The sequence below is a fragment of the Diorhabda carinulata genome, chromosome 12 (assembly GCF_026250575.1).
Source record: "Diorhabda carinulata isolate Delta chromosome 12, icDioCari1.1, whole genome shotgun sequence".
In the NCBI taxonomy this organism is placed as follows: domain Eukaryota; kingdom Metazoa; phylum Arthropoda; class Insecta; order Coleoptera; family Chrysomelidae; genus Diorhabda; species Diorhabda carinulata.
Window position 1 is genome coordinate 3,482,017 of NC_079471.1, and position 19,879 is coordinate 3,501,895.

Here is a 19,879-nt window from a genome sequence, read left to right on the forward strand (position 1 = left end):
GATGTTATTATCTGTAAATTGTGGAGTGAACTGAAGAGAACTGGAGCTGTTGAGCTTTTTATATGATACAATAAGTTGCCGGTAAAATAATGCAATGTAAATAATCACGGTCAAATTATGAAATGGTTCTTGCATTCCACACAACTATCACCCACCAGTTGTACTTAAAACGATTACTTTCTCTCTTAATAATGCCACTAATTTATCAAACTTTATAATTGCTTGAAATAAAGGTAATAAATCGTTTATGTAAAGTTCTATTTTTAATAATAAAGATGTAGACTAAATGTATGTGCAACAAGTAACGAAAAACACGCTTTTTCTTATAAGAATAAAATAATCAACAAAAAAATTTATCCTGACGAGGATAACGATCTATATATATGGATATTGGGGTATCATATACACATCCCAAAGGATACTGGAGAAACCAGTGTTTACATTTGATCCATCAATACCAATCCTTTTAAATAGTCTAGAATTTTGGATGGCTTTAATTAATTAATTTAACTGTCATGTTTTAAAACAATCTCTCGATAGATTTTATCACATATCCTTTTACCCTCGTATCTTAAAGTATTAAATATATGATAAATAGATTCAGAATTGATGTCTCTATGAATTTTAGGAATTTCATAATCTTCCTTTTGATATTCTCATAGTTATAGAGCCTCAAAGTCGACTGTCATTCCATATTATATGGCAGCCGCTTAATATATTCTATTATTTATTCTCTGACTCCTCCCAACTTAAAGCATCATATTTACACTCCATCGATTCAGAACAAATTCCTCTATAAACTTTGAAAATTTCATTACTTTCATTGCAGTATGTTCAGAGATATAGAGCCTCAAAATTAACTGTCATGTTTTAAAACAATTTCTCGATAGAATTTATCATATATCCTCTGACCCTTGTATCTTAAAGTATTATATATATGATAAATAGATTCAGAATTGATGTCTCTATGAATTTTAGGAATTTCATAATCCTCCTTTTGATATTCTCATAGTTATAGAGCCTCAAAGTCGACTGTCATTCCATATTATATGGCAGCCGCTTAATATATTATATTATATATTCTCTGACTCCTCCAACTTAAAGCATTATATGCACACTCCTTCGATTCGGAACAAATTACTCTATAAACTTTGAAAATTTCATTACTTTCATTGCAGTATGTTCAGAGATATAGAGCCTCAAAATTAACTGTCATGTTTTAAAACAATTTCTCGATAGAATTTATCATATATCCTCTGACCCTCGTATCTTAAAGTATTATATATATGATAAATAGATTCAGAATTGATGTCTCTATGAATTTTAGGAATTTCATAATCTTCCTTTTGATATTCTCATAGTTATAGAGCCTCAAAGTCGACTGTCATTCCATATTATATGGCAGCCGCTTAATATATTCTATTATTTATTGTCTGACTCCTCCCAACTTAAAGCATCATATTTACACTCCTTCGATTCAGAACAAATTACTCTATAAACTTTGAAAATTTCATTACTTTCATTGCAGTATGTTCAGAGATATAGAGCCTCAAAATTAACTGTCATGTTTTAAAACAATTTCTCGATAGAATTTATCATATATCCTCTGACCCTCGTATCTTAAAGTATTATATATATGATAAATAGATTCAGAATTGATGTCTCTATGAATTTTAGGAATTTCATAATCTTCCTTTTGATATTCTCATAGTTATAGAGCCTCAAAGTCGACTGTCATTCCATATTATATGGCAGCCGCTTAATATATTCTATTATTTATTCTCTGACTCCTCCCAACTTAAAGCATCATATTTACACTCCTTCGATTCAGAACAAATTACTCTATAAACTTTGAAAATTTCATTACTTTCATTGCAGTATGTTCAGAGATATAGAGCCTCAAAATTAACTGTCATGTTTTAAAACAATTTCTCGATAGAATTTATCATATATCCTTTTACCCTCGTATCTTAAAGTATTAAATATATGATAAATAGATTCAGAATTAATGTCTCTATGAATTTTAGGAATTTCATAATCTTCCTTTTGATATTCTCATAGTTATAGAGCCTCAAAGTCGACTGTCATTCCATATTATATGGCAGCCGCTTAATATATTCTATTATTTATTGTCTGACTCCTCCCAACTTAAAGCATCATATTTAGACTCCTTCGATTCAGAACAAATTACTCTATAAACTTTGAAAATTTCATTACTTTCATTGAAGTATGTTCAGAGATATAGAGCCTCAAAATTAACTGTCATGTTTTAAAACAATTTCTCGATAGAATTTATCATATATCCTCTGACCCTCGTATCTTAAAGTATTATTTATATGATAAATAGATTCAGAATTGATGTCTCTATGAATTTTAGGAATTTCATAATCCTCCTTTTGATATTCTCATAGTTATAGAGCCTCAAAGTCGACTGTCATTCCATATTATATGGCAGCCGCTTAATATATTCTATTATTTATTCTCTGACTCCTCCCAACTTAAAGCATCATATTTACACTCCTTCGATTCAGAACAAATTACTCTATAAACTTTGAAAATTTCATTACTTTCATTGCAGTATGTTCAGAGATATAGAGCCTCAAAATTAACTGTCATGTTTTAAAACAATTTCTCGATAGAATTTATCATATATCCTTTTACCCTCGTATCTTAAAGTATTAAATATATGATAAATAGATTCAGAATTAATGTCTCTATGAATTTTAGGAATTTCATAATCTTCCTTTTGATATTCTCATAGTTATAGAGCCTCAAAGTCGACTGTCATTCCATATTATATGGCAGCCGCTTAATATATTCTATTATTTATTGTCTGACTCCTCCCAACTTAAAGCATCATATTTACACTCCTTCGATTCAGAACAAATTACTCTATAACCTTTGAAAATTTCATTACTTTCATTGCAGTATGTTCAGAGATATAGAGCCTCAAAATTAACTGTCATGTTTTAAAACAATTTCTCGCTAGAATTTATCATATATCCTCTGACCCTCGTATCTTAAAGTATTATATATATGATAAATAGATTCAGAATTAATGTCTCTATGAATTTTAGGAATTTCATAATCTTCCTTTTGATATTCTCATAGTTATAGAGCCTCAAAGTCGACTGTCATTCCATATTATATGGCAGCCGCTTAATATATTCTATTATTTATTGTCTGACTCCTCCCAACTTAAAGCATCATATTTACACTCCTTCGATTCAGAACAAATTACTCTATAAACTTTGAAAATTTCATTACTTTCATTGCAGTATGTTCAGAGATATAGAGCCTCAAAATTAACTGTCATGTTTTAAAACAATTTCTCGATAGAATTTATCATATATCCTTTTACCCTCGTATCTTAAAGTATTAAATATATGATAAATAGATTCAGAATTAATGTCTCTATGAATTTTAGGAATTTCATAATCTTCCTTTTGATATTCTCATAGTTATAGAGCCTCAAAGTCGACTGTCATTCCATATTATATGGCAGCCGCTTAATATATTCTATTATTTATTGTCTGACTCCTCCCAACTTAAAGCATCATATTTACACTCCTTCGATTCAGAACAAATTACTCTATAAACTTTGAAAATTTCATTACTTTCATTGCAGTATGTTCAGAGATATAGAGCCTCAAAATTAACTGTCATGTTTTAAAACAATTTCTCGATAGAATTTATCATATATCCTTTTACCCTCGTATCTTAAAGTATTAAATATATGATAAATAGATTCAGAATTAATGTCTCTATGAATTTTAGGAATTTCATAATCTTCCTTTTGATATTCTCATAGTTATAGAGCCTCAAAGTCGACTGTCATTCCATATTATATGGCAGCCGCTTAATATATTCTATTATTTATTGTCTGACTCCTCCCAACTTAAAGCATCATATTTACACTCCTTCGATTCAGAACAAATTACTCTATAAACTTTGAAAATTTCATTACTTTCATTGCAGTATGTTCAGAGATATAGAGCCTCAAAATTAACTGTCATGTTTTAAAACAATTTCTCGATAGAATTTATCATATATCCTCTGACCCTCGTATCTTAAAGTATTATATATATGATAAATAGATTCAGAATTGATGTCTCTATGAATTTTAGGAATTTCATAATCCTCCTTTTGATATTCTCATAGTTATAGAGCCTCAAAGTCGACTGTCATTCCATATTATATGGCAGCCGCTTAATATATTCTATTATTTATTCTCTGACTCCTCCCAACTTAAAGCATCATATTTACACTCCTTCGATTCGGAACAAATTACTCTATAAACTTTGAAAATTTCATTACTTTCATTGAAGTATGTTCAGAGATATAGAGCCTCAAAATTAACTGTCATGTTTTAAAACAATTTCTCGCTAGAATTTATCATATATCCTCTGACCCTCGTATCTTAAAGTATTATTTATATGATAAATAGATTCAGAATTGATGTCTCTATGAATTTTAGAAATTTCATAATCTTCCTTTTGATATTATCATAGTTATAGAGCCTCAAAGTCGACTGTCATTCCATATTATATGGCAGCCGCTTAATATATTCTATTATTTATTCTCTGACTCCTCCCAACTTAAAGCATCATATTTACACTCCTTCGATTCAGAACAAATTACTCTATAAACTTTGAAAATTTCATTACTTTCATTGCAGTATGTTCAGAGATATAGAGCCTCAAAATTAACTGTCATGTTTTAAAACAATTTCTCGATAGAATTTATCATATATCCTCTGACCCTCGTATCTTAAAGTATTATATATATGATAAATAGATTCAGAATTGATGTCTCTATGAATTTTAGAAATTTCATAATCTTCCTTTTGATATTCTCATAGTTATAGAGCCTCAAAGTCGACTGTCATTCCATATTATATGGCAGCCGCTTAATATATTCTATTATTTATTCTCTGACTCCTCCCAACTTAAAGCATCATATTAACACTCCTTCGATTCAGAACAAATTACTCTATAAACTTTGAAAATTTCATTACTTTCATTGCAGTATGTTCAGAGATATAGAGCCTCAAAATTAACTGTCATGTTTTAAAACAATTTCTCGATAGAATTTATCATATATCCTCTGACCCTCGTATCTTAAAGTATTATTTATATGATAAATAGATTCAGAATTGATGTCTCTATGAATTTTAGAAATTTCATAATCTTCCTTTTGATATTATCATAGTTATAGAGCCTCAAAGTCGACTGTCATTCCATATTATATGGCAGCCGCTTAATATATTCTATTATTTATTCTCTGACTCCTCCCAACTTAAAGCATCATATTTACACTCCATCGATTCAGAACAAATTCCTCTATAAACTTTGAAAATTTCATTACTTTCATTGAAGTATGTTCAGAGATATAGAGCCTCAAAATTAACTGTCATGTTTTAAAACAATTTCTCGATAGAATTTATCATATATCCTCTGACCCTCGTATCTTAAAGTATTATATATATGATAAATAGATTCAGAATTAATGTCTCTCCAAATTTTAGAAAATTAATGATCTGAGTAATTAGCTCGTGAAGATGAAGGTTCAAAGACATGGATGAACCTTACAGCTCTTACTCAGTGACGTTAAAAGGTTCTAGCTAATGTAGCTGATTCCAAAGACATCGGTCTTTGATAATTTCTAAGTCAAATACGAGTATGTGACTCACTAAATTAATGAACTATGAGGATAATAATACGAATTTAAAAATTTTTATAATAGCATTTCGCTCCAATGAGTAAAACATTACTAAATGAGATCATTTAATTAGTACAGAGTTATTTTGAATTGCATAATTATTTCAAACGATGAACAATTTAAATATTACACATATTTTGGTAGAAACTTTTCGATATAACATACACAAGTACAAAGAAATGAAAATGATTCCCAATCAAATGGTCGCAACTCACAGGTTAATCAGCATAACTTTTTTAGGGAATTGTTGATTAGGAATTTTCTAAGTAATAATTAAAACGATTGCGTAGATTGCTACTCATTTTCCAGACATTTCAGAACCTTCAGAAATCTTCATTTCTTGGGTACAATTCATTCTTGTCAATACATGCCTGTTCAAGGTACACTGCATGAACCATGAACCGTGATCACAATTGTTTTGGTCTGTAATCTAAGCATCCAAATTTGATTCCTAGTATTATCTTCATAAATATAAATAAGGAGATTTTATTTTTGTACGAGTAGCGTTTTTGCATCTTATTCTTCACTACACTCGTACCAATTGAGATCAATCGACAGTTAATATATTCTTTGTACCGCCATGTCATCTTGTATGAGGTTACTTTGCTGATAAAGAGCTTATTTCATCTGTAATTTATGTAATTTAAATCAATTTCATATGACTATATGGGTCAATTCTATTTAATAACATTTGTATGTATACTTTTCAAAACATTCCTTCACTAAATTATCCTCCGGCTTCATTTTGTAACAATAGTTATTTATGTAACAAGTGTGTAAAGTAGCCTTTTTCACATGAGTCGAAAAAAGGCCTTTACACACGATTTGCATACAATATTTTTTCTACTAGCGCTTTTAATGAAGATTGGAACAATTTAACAAAACAACAGACGAATTCAATTATGAACAATACTAATATTGGCAACTCTTCTCTTTGGAATGCATGAATGCCACCTAAAAATAATTATTACTACATAAATAGAAAAATAAAAAGTAGAATGACTTGAACCCGGGACCTTCCGCATGAGAATATCATACTCTAGTCACTACGCTTTGGAGCATATGGATTTTAGGAGCATTATTTTTAAAAAAACAAGAAAGAAAATGAAAGTCATGCAACAGTATTTGAAAATACATTTTAAAATATTCTGTATCTCTCGAGATGCTAGTGAAGATTATTTACCCTTATATTTAAATTCAAAAGCAACTGAAATCTACATTAACTGCCCAAATTCATTCAAGTACTACTGTAATGTTTTTTCTTTAATTTATTTAAATAGTTTTTAACAGTGAAATGAATTGACTCTGACTTAATTTATCTGTTTTCTAAACTACTCACTATTCACTAAAATATTCAATAACATTTAACCATTCACTTAACTATGCACAAACTCACCACTAAACACTTTATTTAAATTCACCAATTGCTTTAATTTTTTATCTCGATGTGTTCGAGATGATATCAGGTTATTTACGAGGTATGGCTATTAAATAACGAGACTGGTTACGAAAAAAGATTTTGTCCCCCTCGCCACACACCGTTCTATACTTTATTTCCATTAATCGAAACAGTGCTTGAAGTCTTCTTTGGTAAGTGCCTTTAGGAGCTCTGCCGTTTTTTAGTTTACCAAAAACAAGTCACACGGTGCCAAATCTGGTGAGCACGTAGGGTTTTCGAGCACTGGAGTCAAATACTTTGGGTCAGAAGTTAAATTTTGTGGCACCTGCTTCGCACAGACTTTTGTCATGTGTAATTCCTCGTGTAAAATTTTTCTAGCCGTTCCTTTATCGGCGCTTACAGCTTCGGCAATAATACGGATGCTCATTCGATGATCTGCACGCACAATTTGGTTGATTTTGGTCACTGTTTTCGGAGTTGAAACTGTCACGGGGCGACCTGGGCGCTGGTCATCTTCAGTGCTGTCTCGACCATTACTAAAGCGTTTACACCACTCAAAAACACGCGCACGAGATAGAGAATTCTCCCCATAGACCCCTTGCAACAATTTATAGCACCCAGTCGGAGATTTTTTCAATTTAACGAGAAATTTGAGATTGATACGCTGTTTTTCGTCACACATGATCTTCGGTACGAGAAAAAACTTACTACAACTGTTAAAGACTCTTAATCATATTCAAATGTCAGAAATCTCTAGTTTGTCGTAAATAAATAAAAAGACCTTAGAAATTGACTTTATGAAAACGGTCATAGCATACAGTGAACAGGTTATAAAAAGATGTTCCGTTTTATAACTGTTCTTGGAAATTTGTACCCGGCGCGTTCACCTAATTTCAAATTCTAATAACATAATCAAACAGGACCGACTTCACAGTCCATGTCATGCACGAATTCGCAACAATTATATTTTTCTCTGGATTTTAATAATTTTTTGTGTCATTTTGAGATAGATCTAACAAATTTACCCAATATACTGCGAGTCTTCTTCACTAAACTACGTTTTTTATGTTGATTTTAGAGAAATTGCGATTTTTTTTGTTGTGTTTGGAACTAAATCTGCCAAAGTTATCTAATTATAACAAATCTACACAGCAATTTCATTTGAAATTACGGTTTTCATTGATTTTCAATAATATTGAACCGTTTTTTTGTTTTAATTTGAGCTACATCTAGCAAATTCATTTACTATCTACTAATAGTCTCCAAAATTTTATTTTCTCAACTACTTTTTCAGTTGATAGATCTACTATCTCTTAAAGTCCAATTTGGACGAAGAAACTATATTCTTCAGTTTATTTACAGGAACTTGCAGTCATTTTTGTATTTGTATTTGAAGCCAAATCTATAAGAATTTAGTAGATCTACAGCTCAGTTGATTTCAGAAGTTTTTTTCCGATTTTCGTTAATTTTGAGATCTCTATCAACAGTATAATTTTTTCATCTAGTTACAGATAGATTATTACAGGAGAAAATTAAAAACGAACATATTGTATCGCAATCGTATATTGCATATTTAAAAAAAAAATAACAAACATAACAAATTTTATATTTAATAAATTGATCAATGGTGATAAGAAGGACCAGCTAATATAGTTTTTCCGTAAGCTGGAGCTGCATGTACTGGATGTCCTGATTTTTCTACCACGGCATTAAATCCATTATGGTCGTCAGCGGTGTAGTGGACAGTGCGGATGGTACCATCAGATTCCGCTACAGTGTAACTACCTTTAACTACATCCCCATCACGTACTTCATGTTGACTTTTATGATCTCCACTTTGAGCATCTTGAACGCCGTAGTTGAATTCGTATTTTGGAGGAGCCTGGAACATTATTAAAAAATTAAGTTTAAAAATTAACATTCACCATTATAATCATCAGATTCTAATCATTGATATATTTTAATATATTTATTCGTCACGTAAAAACTTATCATCAAAAAATGGTATAAAAATATTAGTGACCGTATCGAAAATATATTATTAGGTACAAAGAAACAGTGACAAAATATTTATTATCCCTGTATTTGAACAAAACAAAAATATAAACAAAAATATTTACCGGGAGAAAATGGAAACAGAACTTGAATTCCATTTTTAAAGTTCAAAACTAAAATGTCTAATAGACCAATATAAAGACGCAATTACATTGACAGAGTACTCCACCGAGATAGTGCCCAGTAAACCATACAGTACTCGAGTGAGCAAGGGCGAGTATTTTGTATTGAATATGTCATAATATGACATGAGATATTATCTCATTTTGTTCTCCAATAGTCCTGATATAAACCGGTTTTCTGAAACTTCTGGTTATACCCAAACTTCGTTATCTTAAACAGAATGCTATGGTTTTTATTAAATTTTTGGTATGCCTAAGTGCCGCCATTTTTTAATTATTTCACATTTTCGAAATGCATGCAACCCTCCACTAAGAAAATTATATTTCTGAGTTTAAGTGAGTCAGGTCTAATATTTTTGGGATTTGGACAAATAACACTCACAGCTTCTAAAATATGTAAAAACCCTGACAAAAATTTATATAGGGTGTTCAGAAAATGGTACCGAAGTTCGCTATCTAATTAACGGCTTTTGTAGAAACTTGAAAAAACTGAAATTTTCATAGTTTTTAATTGTCACCTGCCGATGGCGACTAACGAATAACAAAAGTTAACGTATCAAAAATTGAAATACTTTAGTCAATTAAATAATATTTAAAAACACTACACTAAGAGGGGAAGAACAAAACTAAAAATTAAATTAAAGTAAAGTAAATTAAAAACCATGAAGATTTCAGTTTTTTTCAGTTTCTACAAAAACCGTTAAATTGAGATATATGAATTTACTAACAAAGTCCCCTTAATTTAAAACGTAAAATCCAATGATAAAGAGGAAAATGGGGGTTGCTATTTGAAAAAATTAAGTTTTCGAAGTTTTTAGATAGCGAAATTCGACACCATTTTCTGAACACCCTATATAAATTTTTGTCGAGATTTTCACATATTTTGAATGCTGTAAGTGTTATTTGTTCAAATTTCAAAAATAATAGACCTTACTCACTTAAACTTAGAAATATAATTTTTTTAGTTGAGGGCTGCATGTGTCCAAAAATTTCGAAAATGTGGAATAATTAAAAAATGGCGGATCTTAGGCATACGATGCATTATATAAAGTTATATTGAGAATTTAATAAAGACCATAGCATTCCGTTTAAAATAACGAAGTTTGGGCCCACTTCCGGTATAACTGGAAGTTTCAGAAGACTGAAATTATTTCAGCTGAATGGAGCATTTCGGAAAACCCATACAAGCAAATTCAGCTCGTCATGAAGGACCCTGTACAAATTCTCACGATGAATTAAGACTGTGGGAACTGTTTTAATTTAATTATTGGCACTTTATTTATATTTTATATAACTGAATCAACACCCAGTTGGTTGCATTAAAATATGAAATACTGAATCTGGTGTTAGCCGGAGTTTGTTCAAAATTATTTCTCCAATTCTAGTGTAGTTGCTTCCCAACCTTTTATTTTTTGCTTCTGGGTGTAGATTTTCTTCATTTGATTTGATGTTACATATTTTACGTAAACTGACTCCCAGTTTTCGGTGAGCTGCTTTAACCAAACCCTTTTTTGCTTCGCTGCCTGATCCTGACTTACTTTCAATCGAAATACCTGTTTCAACAAGCTAATAGATATTGTTAATTTTTTGCATTCCCTTCCTTATAAAGTGTTTAACCGTGAACGATTTCTTTAGATCTTGATTTTGTTAATAAAACTTTTAACTTAATTGATTGCGTCGTTCGTTTTCTTTTAATCTTTACATACTTGAAACTAAACTCCTAACAGAGAAGTAATATTTATACTTGGGACATTTGATAACTGACAAATTACGCAGTCAACAGCAGGATTTTTTGTCACAAGCTTTAACAGAAACAATGGCTAGCTTGCGACCTGTGAAACACCATTTACTGAAAAATTCCGACGAAACTTTCTACATAACCTATTAGAAACTCACGTAAAAATCTACATCTTTGTTTGTAGAATATCCATGAGAAACAATTGGATTAGTTGCATATCCTTGATGGAACTTTGGTGTTTCCAAATTAACTGAAGAGTATGAACTAGCTTGGCCGTGACTGTAGTTCAAAACTCCAGCTTGTGCTACTGCAGCTACAGCTATCAAAGTTAAAATCTGAAAAATTAAAACTATGATTTGTGATTTGTTTATACGCGTGATCAAACAATTACAACCATTTACCCATAAAAATATTTATAGAAAGAAACGGGCACAGAACTAAAAACAAAACTGAATCCGAAGTATAAGCAGATATTTGTTTGAATGATATTAATGGTAAAATAAATTTGAAATTATTGTACAAATAATAATTCTGATTGCAGTAAATTAATTCTCTAAGTTTATGGAAAGTATTAATCTTTTTGATGGGTTTTAGGAAATAAATTATTTTACATTGTTTTTATCAAAAATTTTCTGTTAAACTTACTTTTGAATACATAATCGTATAGCTGATCGTCGACTTGATACTAAATCAAATTAAATGAGTTAAGCTTTTTATACCGAAGAATTGATTAAATGTAATAGACACACACATTATAGACATAAGAAATCATACCTGTTCCTTTATTAACTGAAAGTTACGTAGCTTCACAAAATTCTGACCTAGATTTTTCATTTGATAATGAAATTATGATGAAAATAACAATAAATAATTTGCTAATTAGTGCTAATATTAAAAACACTCGCCGGTGACGCTGAGATTAATAAGATCATTATAATATTTAACAACGTATTTCTCAATTCAAAATAATACTATTGCTCCGAAATTTTTGTGATAATTACTACCGTATACAATTTGAAAAATTAATACTTGAGAAAATTGGTATAAAACTATGAATGATATTTCATTTTCTGTTTTGTATTACCTGGTAATATGTTTTCTTGAATTACAACTTTTAATTAGAACCCAACAGACAGAGCAATGGTCCTCTCAGTACGCAATTATAAAAGTTGTGGAGACGGTGGTATCCAGGAGCTGCCCACGAGGCAGAGCTGTGTCTCAAGCCCTGTAGTGTCTGGTATTTCACAACTTAAACGTAGATCTAAACAAAGCAGGATGATAAGAACCTCTCGGCAAGTTGAACAGTGCCAGTCTGAAACCGAACTCCTAATTTTTCACAGAAGATTCAATATTAACACGCACTAAATTATAGCTACTACTCTAGAGCGTAGAAGTATTTAAGGATCACTCTGGATCCATAACTGCTCTGGTACGAATACGTGATTATCAAAAAAAGCTGCTCTAGCAAGCAGAAGGGTTTTATATGGGGTTATTCACGGAAGATCCTCCAGAGCATATACACTTTAAAGCCTCTATGAAGCTATCGTGACTAAAAATTAGAATACAACAGAGTTCAGCCCACGTCGTGCCTTATTAAGGTCCACTCGTTTGAATGCTCAAACAACAAGGATAATGCGCTCGCCAATATGTTGATATTATATCTCCAAGTGATTTAATCGCATAACAAACTCTACGTAGATGTATGGAAGCACTTGGTGGAGACCTAGTGACAAAAGTTTCAAGCTAAATTGCCTGTTTTAGGTTTCCAACAGAGGTCGATAGTTTTAAGATGATTATTTAGATTCGGTGTATTCATTCCATATATGTTTGATTTGATATTGATGTAGATTCATTTTATATATATTCTGGTATATACAGGGTGTTTAACGCTCTATATTTTAGGCTCAAACTTTTCCAAATTATTCACAGAATATAAAAGCTCTGATACAGAATTAAGCTAATTCTAAAAATAACCATCTTATTAACTTATTCATCTCTCTAACAAGTTGACTGTCGATATTTATCCTTTTGATAAAATGGCGGAACATGCACTTTTGGTGTCGAGAAAATTTATTTATTGCTCATCCAAGAAATCCGCAAAGACAATTCAGTAGCAAAGACAATTCAGTATTAATGTATGGTGTGGTTTAATTGGCAGCAACATATTTGGGCCAGTTTTTTATGAAAGTACTTTGACAGGCAGGAGATAAGTTGATATGCTATCAGAGCTACTGGAAGAATATTTGGAAGATCTCAATTTAGAAGCACGTAACCAAATTTATTTTCAACAAGATGGAGCTCTTCCCCATCAGGTACGCGAAGTCAGAATATTGTTGGAAAGACTTTTCAAGATAGGTGGATTGCTACAAATGGTCCTACACGTTGACCCCCTGGATCTCCTGACATAACTCCCCAAGACTTTTACGTTTGGGGTTATGTCAAGAACGAGGTCTATAAAAGAAGATATACGAATCAGACTGAACTTCAAGATAGTATCAGACACATTATCGTATACTAAAGAATATTCGAAAATGTATTTAACAAAACGGCGATATTTTGGCACATTTAAACTAGTTTGTATTTTGTTTTTTTCGTATTGTAATAAAATATTTAGATTATACTTATCTCGGCCAACTTGTTAAAAAAATAAATATCCACTTGTTATAAAGATGAATAAGTTGTTTATTTTTAGATTTAGACAAATGCTGTATATTCTGTGAATAATTTGGAAAAATTTATGCCAAAAATATACAGGCAGCTTTATTTACTCGAAAACGCTATAAGCAATTCTTTTTCTGTTTTCACCATCTTAATCAGCGTGAACAACAACACCCTGTATAGACAGATAGATATATATTGAAAGACCAATGTAAGCAACGGTTGTTGACTGCCCACGACCCAACTATGAACCCTGCATATAATAATCAAGTCAAATATTCACATATACCCTTTCGTAAATTATTATTACTTAATTTTATCTTCTGTAAAAACATAGATGGAGTTATAATCAACGAAGAAAACTTAAGAAATAGTTATCTTTATAAATATGTGTTCAAGACTCGATAAAACAAAAGAAATATAAATTCGTAAGACCTTGTGAAATTTGTAATAGGATGCAAGGATGCCTGCTTAAAGCATTCCAATCGCTACAATAGAAATATAATTATCGTTATCGAAATTATCTTCATCTGAATCAATCAGCGGTTGTTAATTACTTCAGTGGTAGTAGCCAATAGACCTTCAACTAATGTTATAGTTGAATAATTATAAACTTAATGGATTATTTCCATGCATTACGCATTTCCTGCTTATTTGATGAAGCCAAGAAGATTTCTTATAGTAATTATATTTAATATAAAAAATAGACAGTTAATATCATTACAAGAATTGTCTTTTAAGTTTTTATAAATCGTAAAACAAAAACCGACAATTTAGAAACAAAAAGTTTTATCGCTTTTCGAAGTATTAAGATAATTATCCACTACTTTTGGTATTGGTTGATTCAAATTGACGATCTGCTCTGAAGATTAGGAAATTGGCAGTAAAAAGTTCAGATTAGAGCGCAGCAGAATTCAACCATGTTTTATTAGTAGCGATTAAAGCAACAGTCGATAGCAGCATTTCAAATACCAAGAAGTTTAGCATTCAAGAGTTGTGTCCGGTCATGTACCTCACCTCCATATCAGATGGAGGCTCAAAATATAATTTACCATTTACTCCGACCAAGTAAGTCAATCCGTTTCTGTTTTCAATACATGAATAATCTTGCGCCAGTGGAGACATGTAAGAGACCGCCTGTCGACTGGAGCCTTGAATAATTATCAGATTATCCACGAGTGGAATTAGGTGAAAACGATCGTGGATTATATGAATTAGCATTAGGAAAGGTTACTGATGCTTCTTGCTAATGTAACTCATCACTAATCACGAAATCATTGAGCAATATTTCAGCCACTTCATCCTTATTTTTTGCATTACGATTTTTGTATTTTTCTCAATATATATTCCAGATACATGGTTTTTGCTCAATTGCAGTGATAACAGTGTAGTTAAACAAACAAACGACTACGTCGATCAGGAATGATCATCGGTCGTTTCTGGAACGGGCCTTATTCAGGGGCCATAATTTGTCATGTACTTTTTAGCATACGCTCATTCTAATTTTAATATCGTCCAAACATGGTTTGGAAGCTTCTTGGGTGTCCGCGCATCTTTTGTCTAACAGTGGGGAAGAAGAAAAAGTCATTAGGCGATAAATCGGGTGATTACGAACGCAATGAGACATTAATACCATAAGTCTTTCAAATATTTGTTTGACGTGCTTCGCTCTAGTCATAAACTATCCGATTAATCACATTTTTAGTTGTATCTTCTTCTGTAACAATGTTAATATCCTCACATGATTCCACAGCTATTTTAAGTGCTTTAGAGTCAATTTTTGAGATTAGTACATGAATATGAACTCTCCTTTATCAGCTTTTTTTATTCAATCCTTATTTATCTTATTCAGTATTTTTGTAATCTGAAGTAGTACAATTATTCGATTAGTGAATTTTTCGGGTAAATATTCCAGTTCCAAATCAATAAAATCTAACAGCATTGTGTATTAGTTATATAGACATTGATCCTAATTATAATACTGTGTGTGTCACTTTTTCTTCAATCCAATTCCATTAATTTTATTTCAAGGTTGGTGATGTGAAATAATATTGGAAGATTTGTAGGCCATTGCGAGATATTGATACGCTTTATTTCTTGTCTTTCTTAGTTTCCATTATATTCCAACTACAGGATGGTTATCCAAAAATGAATGTATGTATCAAAAATATAAAGGAAACTCTACTAACTATTATTTGCAAACAGGAGAGTAGAGGTTGAACTTGCCAAAATTTAGACCACACCTGCATCTCTAAAAATTTACAGATTCAATATCTGGATAACGGTGTAGGAAAGTATACATGAATTTGCCTTATTTTTTACCCCTGAATGCATTAAAATAGATAAAACCGGGTGGCTCTATTTAAAAATTTGATAATTATGAAGTTAAATTGTGAGAACTTTTTATACACACCCTGTATAAAATGAAAAATTTTTTAACATAGATTCAAATACGTCTGACCTTGGTAAAAGCAACCGAATAGAAACTATTTTCATATCTTTGAGGGTAACCTCGTAAAAAAATAATTTATAAGAGTCTGCAACGGTCAAACTTTTTACAAAAAAATTAATAACTCAAAAAGTATGCATTTTTGGAAAAAAGTTTTTAGACAAAAGTATACTTAAATTTACGTAAATGTCAAAAATATATTAATATATAGGGTGTTTCGTTCAAAATAACAAAGTTACAGTCGACTTTTGTATTTTTTGTACTTTGCCATATACAGATAGTTTTATTTAACTCGTCGTGGGACACCCTGTAGATAGTTTACTGAAATAAAAGCAAACGTGAACCAATTATCAATTAGAAATAATCAATAAAATTGAAGAAGAAGAAGGAAAATTATGCTATAGAATGTAAACTAAGCTATTCAACACGACCAGAAACAACTTTTTGAGACCACAGATAGGAAAACTCCCCGGCGGATCTCGGGAAAAATATTACTTGACCGAAGAAGAATCGACTTTATTGCACAGCATACAAAACAATGGAACCAACACTTAAGTCAAATGACAGGCGATAGATCTCCAATTGGAACACGGAGTGAAGGTCGACCCCGAAAGAGTTAGAGCGACAATCTAGAGCCAGGATGAGGAGAGATATCGAAGAAGGAACAAGCATTAGACCTATTATGCTAGAAGGAGTAGAAAAAGAAATTGTGGACATCTTTGACCACTTTCTATACCATCACAACCATTGTTATTTTATCAACAACGCCAAGCTGATAGTTTATTATCAAAAATTGAAATCATTGAGTTGTAAAACAATCAAACGGATACGATCGAAAAAAGTTTTTAGACAAAAGTATACTAAAATCTACGTAGATTTCAAAAATGTATTAATATACAGGGTGTTTCATTTAAAATAACAAAGTTGCAGTCGACTTTCGGTAGAACCGGCCATCTTTGAAAATATTTTAGTTAAAAAGATCGTATCCAGAAAACCCAAACGTAGAAATTCGCATGATTTTACTATACAGATAGTTATAACTCGTCGTGAGACACCCTGTATTGATCAACTAAAGTGATATATACATCTCACTTTTATTCAACAATAGTTGGCAAATATAACTTATACGATGTTACTTACAATAATCATAGAATCTCGCAAGCGACAATTGTTAAAAGCTGTCATATTGCACAACACTGTAAGATTCTCAAGATGTTCACGTTAATGATTTGGGGTGTTTCACATGCCATTACCTAATGCCTTCAGAATTTAATTACTAGTATTCTCAATAATTAAACTAGACTATGGGAATAACTCATTTGGATACATCAAAGTATAAAAGATTGTTAGTTTCATAGTAATTAATTAGTACTGTTTGAATTAGTGAAGCGCAACTATGTTTAACAAAGTAAGTACTTTGAAAAAATTTTTTTTTTAATTTTGATACCGTAAATTCACAATTGGCTCGTACTGTTTCGATTTTTTTATTATTTATGACTTCTTGATGGTCACGTAAGTTATATTCAAATGAAAATAAAAAACTAAGGAATGGTTTTTGTGTCTGGAAAATGTACTTTAAATTCTACATAACAATTATTGAATATTATTTCTTCGGGATTATCAAGGCTTCTTTCTTTCCTTCTCAATTCGTTGAAAATATTATTAGCAACATTTGTCGTTTCAGGCAATATTTGCAACATTATTCTGCACAATCAACGCTGGTTTAATCAACAACTATGCTTATCGTCAAGATGGAGCTAATTACAATGCAGGACATCATAGTGTAGAGTCTTATTCAGGCAAAGGATCTATTTCAACCACATCATACGTTACCAATCATTCTCCTGCTCACAGAAACTACGGTGGGTACAATAATAACCTCGGCGGTGGACAATCATATTCCAATACTTATATTCATAATTCAAATCAAGTTAATTTCAATAGAGATCAAGGAAGTTATGGATACGGTGATTATAACAACCACCATGGATATGATTATGATGAAAGTCAATATTATAATGTAAGTAACCGAAATATGTTTCCTACTCCTTATATCGTGAACGTTTTGACCATGTTTTGAAGAACATAATGTAACAGTCACCGAAAAGGTATCGATTGTACTCAATGAGGGGTTGTAAGTCAACCTAACCACCCTTGTTTATACCATATAAAACACGTAACCTATTTACTTATCCTATATTCATTAAGATTCTTTTACAAACTTAGAAAATACCCCCAATATTTTATTTCATCAACAACGTTAAATTAATAATGATAAAAAAGTGAACTTCTACATGGATTATCAACACCATAAGCTTGATGGTGACTTCAACACAGCAGGTTTATCTATTGCTAATTCCTCTGTATCCGTTTGATTTCAATTGATCAAATGATTTCAATTTTTGATAATAAACTATCAGCTTGGCGATGTTGATAAAATAACAATGGTTGTGATGGTAATAGAAAGTGGTCAAAGCTGTCCACAATTTCTTTTTCTACTCCTTCTACCATAATAGGTCTAATGCTTGTTCTTTCTTCGATATCTCTCCTCATCCTGGCTCTAGATTGTCGCTCTAACTCTTTCGGTGTCGACCTCTACTCCGTGTTCCAATTGGAGATCTATCGCCTGTCATTTGACTTAAGTGTTGGTTCCATTGTTTTGTATGCTGTGATACAAAGTCGATTCTTCTTCGGTCAAGTAATATTTTTCCCGAGATCCGCCAGGGAGTTTTCATTTCTGTGGTCTCAAAAAGTTGTTTCTGGTCGTGGTGAATAGATTAGTTTACATTCTATAACATAATTTTCCTTCTTCTTCTTCAATTTTATTAATAATTTCTAATTGATAATTGGTTCACATCTGCTTTTATTTCAGTAAACTATCTAAAAATATTCGTAAATTCTAGTATACTTTTGTCTAGAAACTTTTTTCGAAAAATGCATACTTTTTGAGTTATTATTTTTTTTTTGTAAAAAATTTGACCGTTGCAGACCTTACAAATTATTTTTTTACGAGGATACCCTTAAATATATGAAAATGGTTTCTGTTCGGTAGCTTTTAGCAAGGCCAGATATATTTGAATCTGTGTTGACAAACTTTTTATTTTATACATTGTGTGTATCAAAAGTGTTCAAAGTTTAACTTCATAAATATGAAATTTCTTTATTTTTTAAATAGAACCACCCGGTTTTTTCTATTTTACTGCATTCAGGGGTATGTATGCTGTGATAAAAAGTCGATTCTTCTTCGGTCAAGTAATACTTTTTCCGAGATCCGCCTGGGAGTTTTCATATCTGTGGTCTCAAAAAGTTTTTTCGATTTTGATGTTTCTGGTCGTCTTGTATAGTTTAATTTACATTCTATAGCATAATTTTCCTCCTTCTTCTTCAATTTTATTAATAATTTCTCATTAATAATTGGTTCACGTCTGCTTTTATTTCAGTAAACTATCTACAGGGTGTCCCACGACGAGTTAAAACTATCTGTATATGGCAAAATACAAAAAATACAAAAGTCGACTGTAACTTTGTTATTTTGAACGGAACACCCTATATATTAATACATTTTTGAAATATTCGTAAATTCTAGTATAATTTGGTCTAAAAACTTTTTTCGAAAAATGCATACTTTTTGAGTTATTCATTTTTTTGTATTTTTTTTGTAAAAAATTTGACCGTTACAGACCCTTACAAATTATTTTTTTACGAAGATACCCTCAAAGATATGAAATAGGTTTTTA

At 31.1% G+C, this 19,879-nt stretch overlaps 1 protein-coding gene across 1 annotated transcript in view; it reads right to left on the bottom strand.

The window, feature by feature from the left end:
- Positions 1 to 8,741: 8,741 nt before the first annotated feature.
- LOC130900267 (cuticle protein-like) overlaps positions 8,742 to 19,879 on the bottom strand; it is a 34,256-nt gene continuing 23,118 nt past the window's right edge. The window contains exons 4-6 of the mRNA XM_057810774.1: positions 14,711 to 14,844; positions 11,194 to 11,370; positions 8,742 to 9,002 (exon numbers count right to left, since the gene is read on the bottom strand). Of these exons, the coding sequence (XP_057666757.1) occupies positions 8,742 to 9,002; positions 11,194 to 11,370; positions 14,711 to 14,844 (572 nt within the window). The remainder of the gene's footprint in view (positions 9,003 to 11,193; positions 11,371 to 14,710; positions 14,845 to 19,879) is intronic.